At 41.4% G+C, this 21,420-nt stretch overlaps 1 protein-coding gene across 7 annotated transcripts in view; it reads right to left on the reverse strand.

The window, feature by feature from the left end:
- Positions 1–21,420, reverse strand: part of LOC124858134 (melanoma receptor tyrosine-protein kinase-like) — a 42,487-nt gene that overhangs the window by 10,755 nt on the left and 10,312 nt on the right. For all 7 annotated transcript variants that reach the window (XM_047349972.1, XM_047349969.1, XM_047349975.1 and 4 more), the window contains 18 exons: positions 11,754–11,905; positions 10,535–10,742; positions 8,762–8,896; positions 8,581–8,649; positions 8,380–8,498; positions 5,723–5,864; positions 4,734–4,847; positions 4,527–4,647; positions 3,126–3,199; positions 2,926–3,019; positions 2,676–2,863; positions 2,448–2,580; positions 2,188–2,278; positions 1,829–1,986; positions 1,695–1,727; positions 513–657; positions 266–388; positions 33–131 (listed from right to left, as the gene is read on the reverse strand). In XM_047349972.1, the coding sequence (XP_047205928.1) occupies positions 33–131; positions 266–388; positions 513–657; positions 1,695–1,727; positions 1,829–1,986; positions 2,188–2,278; positions 2,448–2,580; positions 2,676–2,863; positions 2,926–3,019; positions 3,126–3,199; positions 4,527–4,647; positions 4,734–4,847; positions 5,723–5,864; positions 8,380–8,498; positions 8,581–8,649; positions 8,762–8,896; positions 10,535–10,742; positions 11,754–11,894 (2,187 nt within the window). In that variant the 5' untranslated portion in view covers positions 11,895–11,905. The remainder of the gene's footprint in view (positions 1–32; positions 132–265; positions 389–512; positions 658–1,694; positions 1,728–1,828; positions 1,987–2,187; positions 2,279–2,447; positions 2,581–2,675; positions 2,864–2,925; positions 3,020–3,125; positions 3,200–4,526; positions 4,648–4,733; positions 4,848–5,722; positions 5,865–8,379; positions 8,499–8,580; positions 8,650–8,761; positions 8,897–10,534; positions 10,743–11,753; positions 11,906–21,420) is intronic.

A 21,420-nucleotide genomic window follows, 5' to 3' on the forward strand; every position in this document is an offset into this window, starting at 1 on the left:
CTCCTGAGCAGAGAAGGAAAGGAAAACCTTACATCCAGAACTTCTTGGTTGGCTTTTGGTGAGGTGGCCTCTCTGAGAACTTTGATGGCAATCGGAATCCGGATGTTTTCTCCATCAGGGATCCATAAACCCTTAAAAGAAATGAATAAAATAGGTTAATTCTTCAGAGAAATAGGAAGAACTTCAGCTCTCCCCGCCAGTGGAGAGCTGAAGTAAAAAATTAGTCATCCTGATGTGGGGTTCTACTTTTAGCAAAAATGGGTACCTTGTAGACGGTCCCAAAGGCCCCAGAGCCGAGCACTCTGTCCTTCTTGAACTCTGTCTCCTTCAGGATCCTCAGGTGTGCCTGGTTGGGGGCCTGACCACTCGGAGTCAACGGCTCCACCAGCTACAAAACGTCCAACAACATCAGAAACAATCAGTTGTAAAGTCAGTGAGTTTGTCTTTGTTTGACTCGTTCTAATCGTTCTGTCAGTTAACGCCAGAGTTGTGTTTTAAGAGTAATTACCCACCTCCTTCTCCTGGAGCAGGCGGCGTAAAGTCCTCTTCCTTTTAATTTGTTGTCGCCGTAGCAACACCAGGATGAGCAGTGACACAATTACAGTAATCAGAAGTCCACTAACCACTACCACTGCCAACGAGGAGTGTCCGGTACCACTAATTGAAAAGAAAGAGCACCAAAAAATATTGAATGAGTAAATTTCCAGGACCATCCATCCAAGCAAACATGCTCAAGCATTTTTGTTTTTATTAAAGCATCAACTGACAGTCTGGGACTAACATTTTAACGCCCTTTGGGTGCCACCAAGTGGTCAGATCAATCAAAATGACTGGAAAGTAGGTTGAGTGCTGCCAGTTCAAGCATTCAGCATGCCGAGGTGGATAACCCTTCATCAGCACAGACAGAGAGCTTTCATAGTTTTGCATAAGGTCCAGTAACATTATTTGAGTGGTAGTTGTGTAAATCATGTAGCAGCATATGCAATATAAAACCTGTGCACTGATCCATGAATAGGGAAGCACTTAAAGTCAGGTGAAAAAAAAACATTTTTACAGACTTATTTTCTAACTCAAACCAAATGATCTTTTTGTCATGACTTTAGAAGTTAGCTGCAAGTTTTAGTTTAGTTTTGCCCTGAAAGGCAAGTAAGTAAAGTGTTTGTTCTTGTAATACTTTGATTTGCCACTAGAGGCACAAGAGTAAAACCACCAGACTTTACTAACAGCTGTATTGTTCAAAGGGCTGGTTTCCAAGAACCAACAGCATTTACTAAATGAGATTGCTTTCTCTTGCTTTGATTAACCTCCTCTCATAATCCCAAAACCATCCGCCGGGGGAAGCAGCTCACTCCCTGAACTGAACCTATCTGTAACAGGATGAGGACCGGTAAGGGTAATCCTTAAGTCTAACCAGCGTTGATTCGTTTAAAATCTGTCTCTGCAAACTGTCCCGGTGTCTACTGGAGGTGTCCAGTGTCAGGCAAACAGCAGGCATAACAAACAAACTGGAAATCCACCATGGCCCACTGGCACCACAAATATCTCTACAGACAGGTTCTACACTGGTGACCAAGCCCTGATGTGTGCAACATCCACCACTAGATAGAAAACTAAAATCTCTGAATAAGTCAAAATCATGTTTACTAAAGTTGACATAATTCAATTAAATTCAATTAAAGACTATGTAGTTTTACCCTTTGCATCCAGACAGTCCAGGACCAGAACACCTGCAAACACATTTTTTAATAAAATAAACCTTCAGTTCTTCTTTCTGTTGGTTTAAAGTTTTAGAAAGTTGTACGACGAATTTACGGTAATGTTGTTTTACCCCTCGCTGCAGTTCTGGTGGCACAGCTGGCATTGGCCTGTCTTATCTGCGTATTTCCATATCAGAGTGTCTCCGTCTCCCGGCACGCCATGTGGACAGTGGGAGACACACTGGCGGCCATCTTTAAAATGTGCACACTCGGAACAGTTAGCTGGACCCTGCACAAGAAAGGATTTCATGATAACAGAAAGTCATGCAAAGTTCTGGCAATTTCTATAGAATTTCAGATCAGGTATATTTTTGGATCTTCAGTATTTTTCTTCTGTATCCTTTAAAGAAATTGATTCTGAATTAAAATGTAAAAGCTGTAATCTTTTTGAAAATTGGCTAAATGTTCTAGGCGTTTGGTCTGGACTCACCAGGCCCCGGCAGCTCAGGCGGCCGGTCTGCAGCAAACACTCGTGGTGACACTGAACACACCTGCCGTTGATCTGGGCCTCTTTGGGTTCTCTGCAGGAAGAAACAGGGATATAACTAGTCCAGCTCACTCTGTAGCACTACTAAGCGTTTACAAAAAAAACATGCATGCAAAAAAATATGCGCACAAAATAGTAAAAGGACTCCATTAAATCATGAAAACGTGATAATTTTTGGCTAATGTGCAGATTGCCGCTCTCACCCCTGAAACAAGTTGCAGTGTGCCACACAGTGGGCCCCTCTAGTCACATGTAGACAGGAGACGCACATGGTGGGCCCTGGGCCCCAGCAGCCGTCCTCAGAGCACTCGTGGTGACAGGTTTGATTCTCCTGCTCTGTGTAAGGCAGATATCGTATCAACATCGGACCATTTCTCCGATATTTGCTTCACTAAAGGTTCGAGCGAACCAAACACCATCTCAGAACTCACTGCACATGTCGGTGTTGGTGCGGTTGGCCTGGGCCGCAGATCTGAAGAACTGGGACCACTTGATGGTGTGGGTGTAGCACAGCTCTGGGTTGTTCTTCAGTATCACATTCCCAGCACTCACCTCCTTTAGGGAGCGCAGGCCGAGCCACTGCAGATGCACCACATTGGCCACCACAAAACTGTACTGGCTGAGAGGAACACGTCAATGAGAGAGAGAGAGAGAGAGAGAGAGACAGACAGAGAAACTCACTTCTGAACAGCTGATCTTCCTCTGATGATTTCCAGGTTCTCAAAGACCGACAGAGACGTCATGTTGTCGGGCCAGGACGTGATCATCAGATAACCTGCAAAACCAAGAAACAAAATGCATCTCTGAGCTCCTCCTCTAGATGATCTCTGCAAACAGGTTTCCTGATGCTAAGGCTAAACTAATCTTCACTGAAGACCTACCAGTGATTTCCTTCACTGTCCTGAAGTTCCTCAGCTTCTCAGCATCCATGGGCCCGATGTTGTAGTGTGGGTCCCTAAAACAGCCAATCAAAACAGTCTTTACATGATCATCATCATCATCAGAGATGATCAGAATCAGCTTCCGTCAAACTGATCACAGTAACAAAAAAGAAAAGCAGTTGATGTTGAAGGTCCAGGAAATTCAACTAGAAAAGCCCGAAACTATACAAGACCGGGATTAAAGAACCTGGCAACAGTGAGCGGGTGAAATGGACTTTTATACCGGTGCTGATGTGTGCAGCAGCTGTTGAATGTTTTCGCTGAGGTCAGGGGGTGAGGGTCGTTTCATCCGATCTAAATTAAGGTCAACTAACACTGGACCATCTTCAAACCATAACATGTAATAAAACAGGAAGTTCTGGCTGGTGTGACTCTAAATCCCATCAGGGATTTATGGATCACACTCAAACATTCATTGGCCCAGCTTCATTAGCTTGATTCAAACATGGTCAGTTCAAGTTCAGTTCAGACCCATTTAAAACTACGTTCTCCTGAAAGATCATAACTGTGATGGATTTCTGGGTCCCTCAGTTTGAACAATATTAATAACTAATAAGAAAATATCTGAGTCTGGGGTCAGAAACCTTTTCAATTCAAAGATCCCCTCACCCTCCACTGCTACGAAATAAAATCTGTCTAAAGCATCAAAAAATGATTAATTTTATAAGCATGAACTAAATAAGAAATGTTTTTGGTAATAAGTACATTTACTAAAATGTTTTTTTGGATTTCAGAAGAAAATGAATCCCATAAATCTGGAACATGAACAGAGAGGCAGCCCTCTTAAAAATATGAAGCATCTAAAACATGAAATTACTTTTAAAAGCCTTGTACCTTTCTGTTGTAGATGTTCTATACAGACATTGCATAAAACAGACTTTATAATTAAGAACATTTCTTATTGGGTTTCATAAGAGCCACAGTGGAGGGGTCAAAGAGCCACATGTGGCTCTGGAGCCGCAGGCTGCAGACCCCGGCTCTAAATTAATAATAAAAAGAAATTATATTATATAAAATGTAATATAAAAGAGTGATCTCACTGAAGAAAAATTGATGAAAGATATTTGCCAGCTCATAAAAACCTGCTGTGAGAACTCGACCTGAGAGGTTCTGTGGTCCAGCAGGTGTTTACTCACACCTGTAAGACAAGGTCTAATTTTCTGCAACAGATCAGAGGTTTGAAGGTTGGTTTAGAGCCGGAACCCAAATACTGATCTGCTGTTTGTTTTCAGACAGAATACCTGCTACTAAATCCAGGGGCATGGATTGATTAATCAGAGGGAAGGAGCTTTATTTCACCTTCAGGCAGATTTAGGAAGAAAAAGGTGAAAATGTTCTCACCCCTTGAAGGAGGATTCAAGTAGAATGATGTCCCCATTGATCTTGGTGCAGTTCAAGAAGGAGTCGATGTTGGAGGAGTTGACGGCGATGGTGTTGGTCAGCAATCCGACTCCATCACACGCTGCAGGTGAAACAGGACCCACTCAGGGATTTGGCTCTGGGCTTAATTGGATGTGTGTGTGTGTGTGTGTGTGTGTGTGTGGATACCTTTGGGACAGACTCCATCACATGATTTGCAGCGGTGGATCCCCCTCTCTTCTACCTCATGCATTCCTGTGCTGCAGGAGCGAACACATGAGCCCTCTGTCACCACGTAGTTATCTGCGAAGGAAGAAGAGACAAATGGGTTTAGATGTTCACAAACAACGAAAGAAGCATCAAAGAACAAACCAGCTGGAACTGTTGGAACACCAGTCATGGTCCAAAGTCAAGTCAGTTTCACATCAACATGGACCGAGGGTCCGCTCAACTAAGAAGAAGCTCCTGCTTCAGAAGTCAAGCCTTCAAGCTGGACTGGAAATTGCAGCTGCCCACATTGACAAGCCAAACATCTCCATGAGAGAAGATTTAGGGTCAGACAAGACAAAGAGCAGTTTGTCCACATTAACAAGAAGTTTGTTTGAGGGAGTCAGGGTGAGACTTTCAAACCAGGGAACAGTGAACCAACTGTCAAGCATGGTGGAAGCAACATCATGCTGCGGGTTGTTTCAGAGGCAGCAGTAATGGTGTACTGCAGAGAGGAGGACTATCTACAAATGATTCTTCCTCTCAGATGAACAGCAAGATGTCCAAATGAAACTACGATCCGTTTAAAATCCAGTCAGAATTAACATAGCAACTTCTTGATAGCTAGAAAAAGTATGTGGTTAAGACGCAACTTGCTGAAGTACATTGAACAACATAGCACTGGGTATGGGTGTACATATCAGAGCCTGTGTGTAGGTATGAGGTGAGAAAATAAATTAATTAAAAAAATGATGGTTAAGAAACCTGAGTGGAGGGTCAGCAGCTGCAGGAGAGATATAATCTGACCCATTTCCTGTCCAGTAAAAGCTGCATTTTTAAGAACCTCAAATATTTCCATTGCATCAATTTCTCACCTGAAGTGATTTTACATGTAATACTCACTGTGACCTACAGGGGACACTATAGGTGCTTGATGATGTCATGTTGGGAAGACGCTTTACTGTACTTACGAGGACAGGACTTGACACAGGCGGCTCCGAAGGTGTACTTGGTGTTGGGGTTGTTCACCACTTGATGTGTCGTGCGGTCGTAGATTTTTGGAGGAGGACAGGTGTCCTTACAGGTTCCTTCATCATTGAAGTCCCTGCAAGCCTGCGGGTGGGAACAAAGAGCAATGGGTGTGAGAAACAGCATAAAATAATAACAGTATTAATGATGAAACAAAGAGTACCAAACTCTGTTAGCTAAGGAGGAAGAGGAATATATATATATATATATATATATATATATATATATATATATATATATATATATATATATATATATATATATATATATATATATATATATATATATATATATATATATATATACAGGTCCTTCTCCAAATATTAGCATATTGTGATAAAGTTCATTATTTTCCATAATGTCATGATGAAAATTTAACATTCATATATTTTAGATTCATTGCACAATAACTGAAATATTTCAGGTCTTTTATTGTCTTAATACGGATGATTTTGGCATACAGCTCATGAAAACCCAAAATTCCTATCTCACAGAATTAGCATATCATTAAAAGGGTCTCTAAACGAGCTATGAACCTAATCATCTGAATCAACGAGTTAACTCTAAACACCTGCAAAAGATTCCTGAGGCCTTTAAAACTCCCAGCCTGGTTCATCACTCAAAACCCCAATCATGGGTAAGACTGCCGACCTGACTGCTGTCCAGAAGGCCACTATTGACACCCTCAAGCAAGAGGGTAAGACACAGAAAGACATTTCTGAACGAATAGGCTGTTCCCAGAGTGCTGTATCAAGGCGCCTCAGTGGGAAGTCTGTGGGAAGGAAAAAGTGTGGCAGAAAACGCTGCACAACGAGAAGAGGTGACCGGACCCTGAGGAAGATTGTGGAGAAGGGCCGATTCCAGACCTTGGGGGACCTGCGGAAGCAGTGGTCTGAGTCTGGAGTAGAAACATCCAGAGCCACCGTGCACAGGCGTGTGCAGGAAATGGGCTACAGGTGCCACATTCCCCAGGTCAAGCCACTTTTGAACCAGAAACAGCAGCAGAAGCGCCTGACCTGGGCTACAGAGAAGCAGCACTGGACTGTTGCTCAGTGGTCCAAAGTACCTTTTTCGGATGAAAGCAAATTCTGCATGTCATTCGGAAATCAAGGTGCCAGAGTCTGGAGGAAGACTGGGGAGAAGGAAATGCCAAAATGCCAGAAGTCCAGTGTCAAGTACCCACAGTCAGTGATGGTCTGGGGTGCCGTGTCAGCTGCTGGTGTTGGTCCACTGTGTTTTATCAAGGGCAGGGTCAATGCAGCTAGCTATCAGGAGATTTTGGAGCACTTCATGCTTCCATCTGCTGAAAAGCTTTATGGAGATGAAGATTTCATTTTTCAGCACGACCTGGCACCTGCTCACAGTGCCAAAACCACTGGTAAATGGTTTACTGACCATGGTATCACTGTGCTCAATTGGCCTGCCAACTCTCCTGACCTGAACCCCATAGAGAATCTGTGGGATATTGTGAAGAGAACGTTGAGAGACTCAAGACCCAACACTCTGGATGAGCTAAAGGCCGCTATCGAAGCATCCTGGGCCTCCATAAGACCTCAGCAGTGCCACAGGCTGATTGCCTCCATGCCACGCCGCATTGAAGCAGTCATTTCTGCAAAAGGATTCCCGACCAAGTATTGAGTGCATAACTGTACATGATTATTTGAAGGTTGACGTTTTTTGTATTAAAAACACTTTTCTTTTATTGGTCGGATGAAATATGCTAATTTTGTGAGATAGGAATTTTGGGTTTTCATGAGCTGTATGCCAAAATCATCCGTATTAAGACAATAAAAGACCTGAAATATTTCAGTTAGTGTGCAATGAATCTAAAATATATGAATGTTAAATTTTCATCATGACATTATGGAAAATAATGAACTTTATCACAATATGCTAATATTTTGAGAAGGACCTGTATATATATATATATATCGCATTGCCCTGCGATGGACTGGCGACCTGTCCAGGGTGTACCCTGCCTCTCGTCCATAGACTGCTGGAGATAGGCACCAGCTCCCCCGCGACCCACTATGGAATAAGCGGTAGAAAATGACTGACTGACTATATATATATATATATAAATTTTAAGGGGTCATTCAGGCATAAGAATAATTTTACACAAGGTGATTATTTTCAGTAACCGTAAATCTACTAATTTACCTACAAAGGAAGGAAAAGACTATCTTTTAAAAACTTGTTCTTGCAAAAAACAAAAATATTATTTGTGTCAATGTTGCTGCCAATTTTTACCGCTTTCAATCTGATATTACCCCCTAAAAACCACGGTTTTTCTTTCTTTTTTCTTAAAGTAAAAGAGAAAAATGAAGACTGTCATCACAAAAACAGGATTTAAAAGGATTTAAAATACAAATAAAAAAATCCCAAATTTTAGTTATGTGAGGTGATTATTAATAGCATTCATGACAAAATCTATAAGAAAAAATAATCCTGTTTTTGTGTCTAAGCAACATCTGGAGCAGAAAATGAAGGGAACCACAGAATGTTAAGTATTTTTGTACTTTTTATTCTGATCATAATAATAAGAATCCAAGCTGAGCCCAGAACTGGTCCACACCACTCCGACAGAACTGATACTGACCAGACAATCTGTGGCTCTGGGTCCGGTGCAGCCAGCAGCACAGTGTTCGTTGCAGCAGTCGATGGGTTTGGGACCGCGGCACCTCCTGCTGCACTGCTCAGCACACAGCAGCTTGGTGACTAACAGAGTCATAAAGGACAATCTCATTCAATACAGACAGACAGGATGTTTGGTTGTACAAGAAAACAGTGCAAGACTTACATTTCTGGCAGTGATCCGGTCCAGGTGCCCAACACGACCCGTTAAAACAGCCAGGGTCGCACTTCTTACCTGCACATGCGTTCATATTAACCGATGACATACAGCCAGGATAAGGACAGAGGTGAATATTTAGAATATTGAATATTTATGTTGAATGAATATTTAAAGTTGTTTTTCATACATTGGTGTTCAAACGTGTCCAGGTTTAAATCCATGCTGGGATTGCTGGTTTTGTCCACGATATCCCACCAATTGATGGTTTCCATGTTGCACAGAAGAGGATTAAAGCTGACCTTCACTCCTCCTGACAGGATCTCTGTGGGGAGGCAAATAAAATGGAACCATGAACATCTGTAAAAATACAGATTTAATCAGGCAATAATAAACAGATTACTAATGTTTCATTTCAGCCGTTATAAAAATACATGCAGGGTTGACAAAAAATAACATGACATCAGTAACTTGACTGGATTTTAAATTTTCTAATCATACTTGTTGAACTTGCCAAAGAAACACAAATATTTGTGTTTTCCACTAGGACTTAATATAACTGACCAACACAAAGTAGAACTTAATTCTGATAGAAAATATCATACAAGGCTTTTAAACCTTTTTTCTTTTTTTTTTTTTTACAAATATGAAAAATTGTGGCATGGATTTGTTTTCAGCCCCCTTGAGTCAGGTCTCTTTACAACCCCCTTTGGCTGAAGGTCTTTTGGAGTTTGTCTCCAGCTTTGCACATCTACAGACAGATTCTTCTGTCAGCTCAGTCAGATTGGATGAGGAGTGTCTGAAAAGAGTGATTTCAACTTCTTTTCACAGATTCCAAGTTGGACTTCAGCCTGGACTTTGACTAGGCCATTCCAACACACACCTGTTTTGATGTAAACCATCCATTGTGTCTCTGGCTGTATGTTTCAGGTGGTTGTCCTGCTGAAAGGTGAACCTCCACCTCAGTCTCCAGTCTTCTGCAGCCTCTAAGAGGTTTTCTTCCAGGTCTGTCCTGGATTTATCTTCATACATCTTCCCATCAACTCTGAGCAGCTTTCCTGTCCTGCTGATGGGTGCAGTGTGTTCAGAGTGATGCATGTAGACACTTTAGTTTCATCTCACCAGAGCCCCTCTTGAGCACAGTGAGACTCTACTACCATTTAGGTGACTTCTGAATTGGTTGAACTGAATTTCATTCAGTTCATTAGGGGGGTGAATACATATGCATATTTCAGACATATAAACAGCTGAAAACCATGATCTGAATCTACCTAATCTGTGACATGCGAAATGCAGATGATCTAAAAACAGTTTCTTCAACCTTTCCACAAAGTATTTTCCTCTTTTTCTAGGACATCTGTTTGTGATGAAGCAGAGCATCCAGAAGACACCAAACTAGATTCTGATACAAGATGCAGAGTGGTTGTTCCATTTCTCGAAACATTTCTAACTGGAAATGTTACTTTTTTACAAAATGTTTCTGCTTCTGTAAAACATTTTGTGGTAATTAAAGAGAAATACATAAATTGATGTACCAACATTCACCAGTGTTTCTGTCACCAAACCAGTCAAGCCATTATCTAACCATTATGAAGCCACGTGTTGGCAGCAGGTGTGTGACAGATAACCAGACCAATCAAGCTGAACATCCTACCTCATGAGGCAGAAAGTGCCAGGGAGTGGTCTAATTCCTGCAGCCAGATCTCAATGTGCTGTTGAAAGAAAGCCTTTAAACGATGCTGCAGCTCCACCCACCAGATTCGCTGCCAAGAACCTCCAACTGACAAACCTTTATTTGCGCAATCCTGCGGGTTTTAAAACTCCTCAAGGATGTGTGTGTGTGCAATGTAACCCTTTCTTGTCCTAAACTGTGTATTTGCTGGGAAACCTTGCTCTGAGAGTGCTTGTGTATGTAACATCCCCCATCTGGAAGTGTGATCCCTGTAGATGTTGCTGCACCCACCCGTCAGGTTGCTCAGCTGCAGCTGCATCAGCCCGCTGGTGTAGTTGAGTGTCGGGGACGAGTGGTTCCTGTTGTAGTTGGACATGACCAGTAAGGCGTACTGGCCCTCATAGAGGTTCTGTCCCCGGATCAGATGCAGGTTGACCAGTGGGATGGTTGCCACCTCGTTCATAGCGATCAGGACGTAGCCACCAACTTCTTGGATGGACTGAAGAGACAGAGAGAAGGGTCTGTAAACATTTGCTCGATACTTTAAGATCAGGTCCTGTCTTTGAAGGATGTGGGTCACATTTCTGTTTGAACTGTGTGTGTATACTGGGATCAATGGGGTGGAAATTCACAATGTTCTGCTGTGTCATAGCTGGGTACATTATTTTCTGTGATATCATCTCATTTATTTTCCATATTAATGCATCAATTGACCATCTGGGAATAACATTTCCATTCTCTACGAGTGCCTGCAAGTGATCAGGTAATGATCAGATCAGAAAGATAAACTGATGTGTCATCAGTTCAAGCATTCAGGATGCTGTCAAGAGTGAAGCCACTGAAATGAAAAACAGGCATAAAACTATGTGATGAGGAAATAAAATCCTGTTTTCCTACTTTTGAACTGGTGTTTTTAAAATATTTAACTAAAAAAATGTCTTTCTGACAATCTGCCTAAAGGTCAAATTTAAAATTAGTTATTTGCTCATTTGTTTTTTATGTGTCGACAGAACACAGGGGCATCTCTTGAGTTTAGGAGCCTTTTTATGCCTAAATGATTCAATGGTTGGTAAATGGTTCAGTGCTGGCCTGAGCATGAATGAAAAGAGGTCAAAGTTCAAAGAACAGACCTTCAGATCAAAATCACTTCACAAAGATTAGACGAAAATCTGGCTTTTTAGAAATAAAATAGAAATTACGGCTGGATCAGGATTTTTTAAATTCTACAAAGACGCAGCTTTGCTTGCAAATAAAAATCATTTAAAAATGTAATCTTCAAAAGAAAGAAGACCTGGAAGTGATATGATCAATGTGAGACGTCAGATGTTCGGTCTTTAGAAACTTTATCAGGAGCTTCATCTGAAACATGGCATGGATTGTTCTTCAGATAAAGGGCAGCAGAGAGGTTAGTTGTTGCATTCAGGAGAGAGAATCAGCAGCACTTTCCGCCTGAACAACCTGAGACTGACGGACGATGATGACACAAATATCCTAAGGAAATCAGACACACCTCGAGGAAGGACAAGTCCTGGTGCTCCTGAGTGTAGGTAATCTCCAGGTTCTCAAGGACGATGTTGCAGTTGGAGTACATCCTCTTCATGTTGCCATAGTGATACTCACGAGTGCCCAGCAGAGTCAGCTGGTTGCTCATTCCCTGGCAGACTGAAAGCAGAGAAATGCAGGACAGGAAGTTGACCACAGTCCATCCAACGGCCACTAAATGTTGCTGTTTCTACCTTGGCAGCAAAACAGTTCAGCGTTTTTAATGCAAAATAAATCTGCTTCAACGTGAGGAAATTAATGTAAAATAACAGAGTCAGCACAACCTTCTACCTTAGAAAAGACAGGATTACTTAGTTGATTCTTTTAACAATATACTTTATGTTCTTACAATATTCAAGCAGGTGCCCTAAAAAGTATTTACTCCCCTACAGATTTCATGTTTTTACTTATTTGTTACACTTAGATATTTATAATCATTAAACAAAAGTTAATATCAGAAAAAAAGTCATGTTCAAATGATTTCATTCATTAAGGGAATCCAAACCATTCTGACCCTATATGGAAATCTAATTGTCCCCTAAACCTCAGACTGGTCAGAAACCCTGAGAGAAACAAAGGAATATTAAACGGCACCTATTATGCAAAATTCACTTTTTGATCGTTTTTATATTTCCATTTGGGTCTCAAATGATTCTACAAACAGTCCAAACGCAAAAAACAAAAACCCAGTCAGCCATTTTTTCGCTATAAATGAAAGTTTCATTTTTGTCTAGAAAACACGCAGTTTCAAAAGCTGTGTAATTGTGACATCACAAGAAGGAGGTGAAATCTCATTATCTAACAATGATTTTGTGCAAAAAATGTAATTAACAAGTGTTTTGTATAGCCCATAGGCCAATCCCAAATGTTTAAAAGGAAGTATAATGTGTCACCTTCAAGAACAAATGAGCTGAATTGTATTGCCCAGTTTGTGATTTTTTAAAATATTTCAAGCTAACTCTCCCAAGTTAGCTTGAAGCTCCATTAAAAGGCCTCCACCTGTTGTGGATGAGTTCATTCTTAAAAAGCGTGCCGATGTTCCACTGTTACACCCTCTGAGGTGTTGTTCGGGTAAAGTTGCACAGTCAAGTTTCAACTTCAACACTTCATGAAGTGTTGAGGGAGGAGTGCAGAGGTGTGACACAACCAAGAAGCAGTGAGTTAGAGGAGCTCAACTGTGGCAGAACATGCCAGCAAGGAATGAAGATATGCAGGCTCTGTTCTCCGCCCCCAGCTGTTTACACATTAAAAACAAGCAACATCCAACAGGTACAAACTCTGACAGCTCATGATTCAGAGGTCAAAGGTCAGTAAGCCCTCTAAAGAAATCTGCCTCTGAAGCGTAAATTGCAAATAGTTCCTGGCACTGTGACTTCACATCGCCCTGCAGGCTGACGGGCAGCGGGCTGGGGTGTTTCCTGCAGGCTTCTCCTCCACACCTGACCTGATTCAGTGACACACGTTACTCAGAGAGAATGCAGCGCAGATCGAGTCAAAGCTGTTACTTTTTTAAGCAATAGCTGCGTGAAGCCATGTTAGCACATCTTCAGATAGGCAAGGAGAAACCAGGAACATGATCAAACAGAACATCTGGTTTAGTATCTGAGGTCACCTTTACTTAGTATGGAAGTCAGGTTTTTGTTGGCTTTGGTCTGTCCATCTGCAAAATATCTCAAAAGGTTCTGAACAGATTCGGATGACATTTTCAGATGAAATTTTGGTGGTGATTTGGAGCACCACCTGGATCCAGGATTTGCTTTTTAATCATTGCAAGACCATGGTGCAAAGTCTTGGAGTTCCCACATGGTTCCTCAGCCTGTCAGCAGCTGACATGCAGTGGCCAGTAGATAAATACAGGCATGCATCAATGACCCTTTTGCCTTAGCGGAGGTCTGCGCTCTGGTTGCATCTGTCCTAACTGCTGACTTCAGGGACAGACTCAGAGCCGGCCCAAGTCAGAAGCAAACCTGCTTTCTGATTCCAGGATAGTAGGAGGAAACCAGAAAATGTCTAAACTTTGTATTTGAAATCAAGAGCTTATAAAGATGAAACCATTAAGTAAAATCGATATTTAAAAGAGCTTCGTGCATTTTTTTCAGGTTTAAAAGAACTGGCAGTGTATGAGTTGTTTGACAGTCAGCACCAATCAATGGGCCAGAGATTGGCTCTAAACTAATCAGCAGTAAATTATTTCCCTGCTCATTAAATGCATCAAAACTAAGAACTCCCACCATTTTCTGCCCATTAAATCATCTGCCGACAGAACGGACTGCGCTTGGTAAAAATCAGATACAGGTGAGGGATTTTAGCTTTGATGGATGAGGAGGAAAATACTTGTAAATTTATTCCTTTTGACTCTGAAACTACTTGTTTTACAGCCTTGGAAAAAGGGATCAGAGAAAATCAGCAGCTCAGATCTCAAAGAAAATCGGCTCAAGTTGATTCATTGTTGCTAGTTGTCTCTGCTGGGGTCAAGTGCACAATGGTTCCTTCTTAGTCCAACATGCTAAACGTGGCCTTTTCCTCCCTGACATTTATTTTGGTGCTGCACACCGAACACAGTGGGTGGGTCATAATTTCTTTACTGCTGTCAACATTTAAACTCTCCACCAGGACTGTGGATTTAAGGAACCGTTCGTTAGATGAATTTACCGAAACAAAGTGTGAATGATTCATGATGCTGTGATGACTGGTAGATGATTGAAGTTAAATAGGCCCCCAGATGAAATTCTCCTTTGGACCCCACACAACTTTGGGCCGGTTCTGAAAAGATTGTCTAAATATGATCACATGTCCAACACTGACAGTTCTGAGATAAATGAATAGTTTATTCCAAGTTCTTAACATGGAGAACGTTCTCCCAGTGTGCTGAAACAGGAATAAAATCCTCTCAATGAAACTGATGATGTCTTTGCTTTGAACTTTGTGCCTCTGGCTGAGTTCCCATTGGCCGGCTCCCTGCTGTGATGTCACAGAAACAACACAGCTGAGCTGTAAGTGTCCCTGATTGGCTGACAGCTGGCTGAGGGGCCAGCCCATTAGCTGGAGCCTCAGAGGGAACTCTCCACATCTGGACAAGGACATAACAACTTACAATCACAACTTCAACAAATAAACTCTTCAGCTTTTTCTCTCCTTTATTTCCTCTCCGTTCTTTTTTCCCTTCGTTTGCTCTTTTCCTTTCTTTCCATTTTCATTCCTACTTTTCCAAATCTTGATCCCTTCTGGTCCTCTGGCCTTTATTCTCTTTTCACTGTTTTCATTCATTTCTTTCTCTTGTCGTCATTCCTTCCTTCCTTCCTTTCATCTCATCTTTCTTACTTACTTTTCTCTCTCCTTTCCTCAGTCTGCATCTCCATCTCTCCTTCTGTCCTCCCACTCACTCTTCCCAGGTGCTTCCTTCCTCCTCCTGTCGTTGTCCTTTCCCACTCATGTATTCACCATCCTTGCATTGACACCCCATCCTTTCCCATACTCCCCGACATCCTTATTTTCCTTTCTCCTCTCCTGTGTACTTCTCTCCTCCCTTGGTACTGCAGAGCGATCAACATCCGTCCATGTTCATGCCTCATTTATTTTTTTCCTGCTCCTTTTAATCTTTTTCTCTGAGCCTCACTTCTCCCACAGTTTTGCAGTTTTCCAAACAGCTAAAATCCCAAACCTTCAATATTCTCAACATAATTTGCTGAATCGTCTGGTCTGCAGAGTTATTGAAAGACACACATTGACCCATACATGCACTAAATATTGAGCAGAAGGAGGGTCTTGTGGATAATTGCCGACAAGAGTTGAAGGTTTTCTAGATAAATTTCCTTTTGGACTAATGCCCAAATCCATAAAAGCATCTAAAGGAGGTGAAACCAGCAGAAACATCTTTCCATGTAAAGTGCTTTACAGGATCAAAATCAGAACCCCACCGGGCCAAGAATTGGCAAACAATCAAAACATGACAAAGAGATTAATGTGCACCGGAAGACAGCTGACTGTTAGACATAAGCAGGACTTTGTTAAGGAAACACTATTGATTGTCGTCCGTATCCCTACAAAACAAATGTAACCATTAAAGTACCAAACAACAAATTAACACCATTGATTTTCTCTAGTAGATATTTCTAGAATTAAACATTAAATAAAAAAAGAATAAGAAAGATAAATAATATATTTTGAAAACAGACAGATACAGTGCAAAACTGGCTAAACTAAAATTACGGTAGTTACAGGAATCACATAAAATAGACCAAATAAAAAAAATCTAATCATGTAAATGTTCTAAATTACTGCAGGTTTTGATCTCTGGAAACAACAATACAAGATTCAACAAAATAGAAAAATGTAATGATGAGCAAAATGTGCCTCTGCTAGCGATGCAATATTTTTCTTGAGCACATCCTGCAGCTTCCAGGTTCAGATTTACCTGGAGGACAGTTTTAAACAGACTCAGTCACATGGAATCCGCCCTGTTTGCTATACTTCACAGTTTTCTGGCCTCCACTGATTTCTTTCTAAAACACTGCAGTGCAGTAATTGTTCTTTACATGGCTGTAAATACCTTAATATCCCAGATATCACTCAGTCCCAACAGCAACAGCAGGATTGTGCAACATGTTATAAAGGTAAACACAGGAAATGCGACGGCAGTCATGGATCCCTGTTAATCTAACATCTATCTCTGTTTTAATTGAAATGCTCTCAGGGTGTCAGAGTGAAAAATGAGATGACCTGATAAAAACACACAAACACTCGCTCACACGCTGTTTGTTCAGGAACAGGTTGGGCCTGTCTACTTCTTGGATGACAACTCAACACACTGCACGCAAAAGTAGTGTGTGTTTGTGTGTGTGTGGGTGTGTCGGGATAAAGATAGCTCCAGATCAACATTTATGTCACGAACTGATGACTCACGGACCTAGGGTCAGGGTTTTGGACGGACGGACGGACGGACGGACGGACGGACGGACGGACGGACGGACGGACGGACGGACGGATGGATGGATGGACGGATGGATGGATGGATGGATGGATGGATGGATGGATGTTATCAATGCCGGTTTGGGAAAAGTCCATATTTTGTTCATGGAATGATGGACAAATACAAATACACTGAAGGTTTTACCCAAAATATGAAGTATTAGATTATTTTGTTAGAATTTCCATGGAAACCAGGAAAAGTAATATAGATTGAGTTTATTTATTTGCAGTTTTTTCACATATTGTTATTGTATGGTGATTGGTTGGTATGCTTAAAACCCTCGATGCTTAAATCTACATGTGAAATTTTACTACGAGTAAAACAAAAAAATCTGCAGAATTAGTTCTAATCAGATAATTATACCTTATGCAATCAAACATGATCCAGTCGGGGCCGATTAGCAGCAGCAGCCATCTTTTTGTACCCAATTTCCTTTGATGTATACCAAACCTGAAGCTTGTTGCTCGCACACGTCAGAGATTCTCACACAGCTTAGAGAGATAAACCACAAATGAATCAGAGAGCAAACCGACATGACGGAACTGGATCTGAGAAATGCTCTTCATCCATCCATCTTCTGCCTCCCTGTTTCTGCTGACACAGCAGCCAAAGCAACGGCGTTAAATCTCTGCTTTATTGAAAGGGAACGTTCTTAAACCCACTCAGAGTGTCGGGGTGTGGGCAAGTGTTAGGACTGGACAAACTGTTCTGAACTGTCCGGTTCACCATCAGCAGGTCATGCACCTCTGGAGGCTGCTGGTTTAAACCAACAAGGCCACATTTTTCTTTGCAGACTGCAGGGATGGAAACCAGGTTCTGGTGCCAGGACACAGATTCATGTCAACTGAGATGTTGGTCGGACTGTAAAATCTTTGAACATTCAGGCTCCTGTTGTATGACAAATGTTTTTAAACTGAGAAACTGAGTACCCAGCGTTATGACACACCTGCTTATCGCCAGTTTAGATCTTGTGGTTTTCCAGTGTAACCTTTTTTTCAAGGTTTGAAAGTTTTTCTGGAGAATATTTCTTCTTGTTGATAACCATAAAATCTACTGTAGAAACACTGCTTTTTAAGTCAGGTCTTATATCAGTGAATGCCTTGTCCAGAAGGTCCTCCTGGACTGAAACCCTCCATTATAAAAATACTAACTAGTCCTCAACAGCAGACAGTAACCCACATCACACCGAGCAATGGGGCCAAAGTACGGTCATTGGCTTATGAAACTGATATGTGATTAAGAAACATCAAAAGCCGTCAGCTGCGCTTTACATCAACTTCAGTTTTCCTGCTTGAGCTGCAAAATATTAAAGAAATGACACCTTTCTAATCCCTAAGAGTGCATTCATCTTCCAAAAAAGCCAAAAGCTGATGCAGAAATGGAAAATATGCGCTGATTAAGAGGCACATATCGGTTTAAGGACCTCCGTTATCACATGTAAATCTCTTCTGCTTGTTTTACTTTGCTGCCGTCAGTCGGTTAGTGGAAACGCATGTTGATGAAATTCTCCCTCAGCGGCAGACAATCAAAGCTCAGAGAAGAGTTGGTTCATCATATTTTTCAAAACACAGGAGATGGAGGTAGAGATAAGCACACACACACCTGGTACCTGCAGAACACATTGTTTCAGAGCTCCTTTCTCTCTTTGCAACATACATGCATTTCAGGCCTTTCTGAAGAAGAAAATGTGCTTGCTCATGCAGATCTGTGTGTTTGTCAGGAGAATTGGATTATCTGTAATCAGAGACCAGTTGTTGACTTCTCCTCAACAATATTTTCAGTGTTCACCCTAAATACCTGTCCTTCCGTCACTGAGGCCCTTTGTTGACAGTCCGAGTTGTCCAATCAGCTGCCTCAACCCATGGACCTTGTTATAAGCAAACAGAGTCTGAACCCAAACTGAACCAACATGACCAGATTGACCAAACAAGTGGTCCCAAACTCCCCCAGAATGACTCAAATCTCTGCTGGGAAATCAGGCAAAGATCAAAAGCCTGACATTAGACCCAAAAACAAGTTTAGACCAAAACTGGTTCTGGATGGTACTGGATGGTTGTGGTCTAGAGACCACAGCTTGAAGATCTTGGCCATTAAACCAGACAAGGGGCAGAAGGGGAATACAACACGCTGGTGAAGGACATGAAAACACTTTGATTACCTTAGAATGGAGGTCAAGTTTGATGAACTAGTTGGATGCCTAGCCCTGTTTCTTCTCCATCAGGGCACCTACCACACACCTGTCACTAAGCAAACCTTATCAGCTCGGTGTCTCATATCAAACAGCTCGCTGTGAAGATCCCCCCCCCCCCGAGCGGTTTATGGTATGGCGACGAGTGGCCATAAAAACTGAGCTTTGTGAGTACGTCGCTGGTAGACATCTGCTTTGAGTACGTGTCGAGTACTCATAGACATCCGCTGAGTCAAGTACTAAAGATTCCCACAGTGTCTTGACTCTTTAGAGTCCAAATAAACTTTGGGGCAAAGTCGGAGTACCCAGGGAGAACCCTGGCATGCACAGGGAGAACATGGAAACGTCAAGCAGAAAGAGCCCAGGGTGGGATTTGAACCCAGGACCTGCTTGCTCTAAGGCCACAGTGGTAACAACTGCACCACCATGCAGCCCTGACTGTTTTGATATCAATAATAATCACTAACCATATTTTTCAAAGAACCATTATTTTTAAAATATGTGAGCTACTAATTAAATAAATCAGTAGCTCGCCAACTTCTGAGGCACACGGAAAGGAACCCAATCCAACGAGACCTCAGGTATAAAGCAGGCGTTTGTGTTCACTTGCTTGAATTTGTGTCAATAGAAAAACCAACTCTGGCTACTTTAATTGAACACAAAGCAAACGACAAAATGACAAATGAGGATTTTAAGGAAGTAAGCTAGGACTAAACAGAATCATTCTGAGGGCAGAAAGCGTGTAAGAACGCTGAATGTTTTTAGTTGTTAGTGGAGAGTTTGGAGGCAGAGCAATAAAATAACACACTCTTCATTAATGGGAGACATGATTGTCTGCACTAACGGTTATTTAATCCATGAAACTGAAATGAGTAACTGAAGAGTTAAATAAATAATCAGCAGCAACAGAAGGAAGGAAAAAGATTGAAGGCCACCTGTTCTAATAATTCATCTATAATTAATCTATAATTGAACATTTGTATAAATCAAAACACTGCTTTCCTCTGGTAAATGTTTGATTCTAAAAGAGCATAATCCTTCTAATTTTCATCTACAATACATTAAACTCCTCTTTGCAACAAGAAGTTTGACTTTCCTCACAAAAAAGGATTTGGAATAATCTGGCCCCAACAGAGGGAGACCTCTGTCTCTAATACACAAGCTGTGGCAGACACCAACCTGCAGGAGATAAACAGAGTCTCACTTTAGCCGTTTGGCAAGTTTAACATGTGATTATCTAGAAACATGTTTATGGAGACAGGATCTCCACATGTGGATCCTACTTGTTTTTACAAAAAACTTGAACAGAGATTGAATCAGGCTTCAGTGAAAGCTCCTCACCTGCCTCAACCTGCAGCTCCACAGGAGTTGGTTTCTGTGTGAAATGTCTCTTTTTCCTGTTCATCATGTTTCTGTCTGCAGATCTACGACCCATTCCTGTCTTTACAGATTTTTTGATGGAGCAGAAAGCAGAGAACCAGGTCGATGGCAACAGATTATTTATGATTCGCAACATTAAAAAGCGCCTCTAATAAAAGCTCGCTGACATGGAAATCAATGGTTTTACAGTTTGACCTGTGGTCTCCTTGCCTGCAGCAGTATTTAAGGGAAACGCTTATTGTTCCACTCTGAAGCGCCTGGTTTTAAACTGCTGTTAAGAGCTTTTATTGATTCTTGTCAGAGTCAAGCTGCTGACATATTATTTAATGGTTACAGATTAACTGACAAGAAACAAACTCCAGATATCATATATGTCAGCGAAAACACAGCAGGGCTTAAAAATGATTCGGACAGAAGGAGAAACATTAGGCCATGAAAACATCCCATAAAGATCACCAGTAGCTCGCAGTCCAGTCAAAGACCAGAAACAGAACCTAAGAGAAGCTTTATTCTTTAGCTCATCATCTGCTGCAGGCCACGTTTTCAGATAACTGCTCCTTGGTAATCACTTAGTTGGACCCAAAATAATCTTCTCTATTAAACTCTGTTATCTTTCAGATTTGTTTTATTCAGTTTAACAAATTGGAACAATTTGAGTCCTTTTGACAGGCTGCTGTTAACAAAGAGGCTAAAGATCCAATTTAAGAGCGGTTCTTTGCCAAGAGGCCCATTGTGTATTGACAACACCGGTTCCTCCCTTGAGTTTATGTCTGAATTACTCACAGGTCACAGTTAAGTAGGTCTAAAACAAAGAAACATTTTACTGAAAATACTTAAGAGAAAAAAAGCAGCCAAAGTCCAAAGAAAATCTCCAACCATCAGAAAGTCCAGAAAGTCTGGCTGCTCAAATGAAAAACATTAAGAAGTGAGTTGTGGATCAGAACTTGTTTTAGAGCTGTGCAGTTTATGAATTTGTGCCAAACAAAAATCAATTTGACTGTTAAAAAAATCCAAGTATTTTCTTATTGTGAACTTCAAGTGGTAAAAATCGAGCATGTTTCCAGATTCAGTGAGTAAATGTGTTCATTGTGATTTCAA

This window comes from Girardinichthys multiradiatus, chromosome 21 (assembly GCF_021462225.1).
Source record: "Girardinichthys multiradiatus isolate DD_20200921_A chromosome 21, DD_fGirMul_XY1, whole genome shotgun sequence".
Lineage (NCBI taxonomy): Eukaryota > Metazoa > Chordata > Actinopteri > Cyprinodontiformes > Goodeidae > Girardinichthys > Girardinichthys multiradiatus.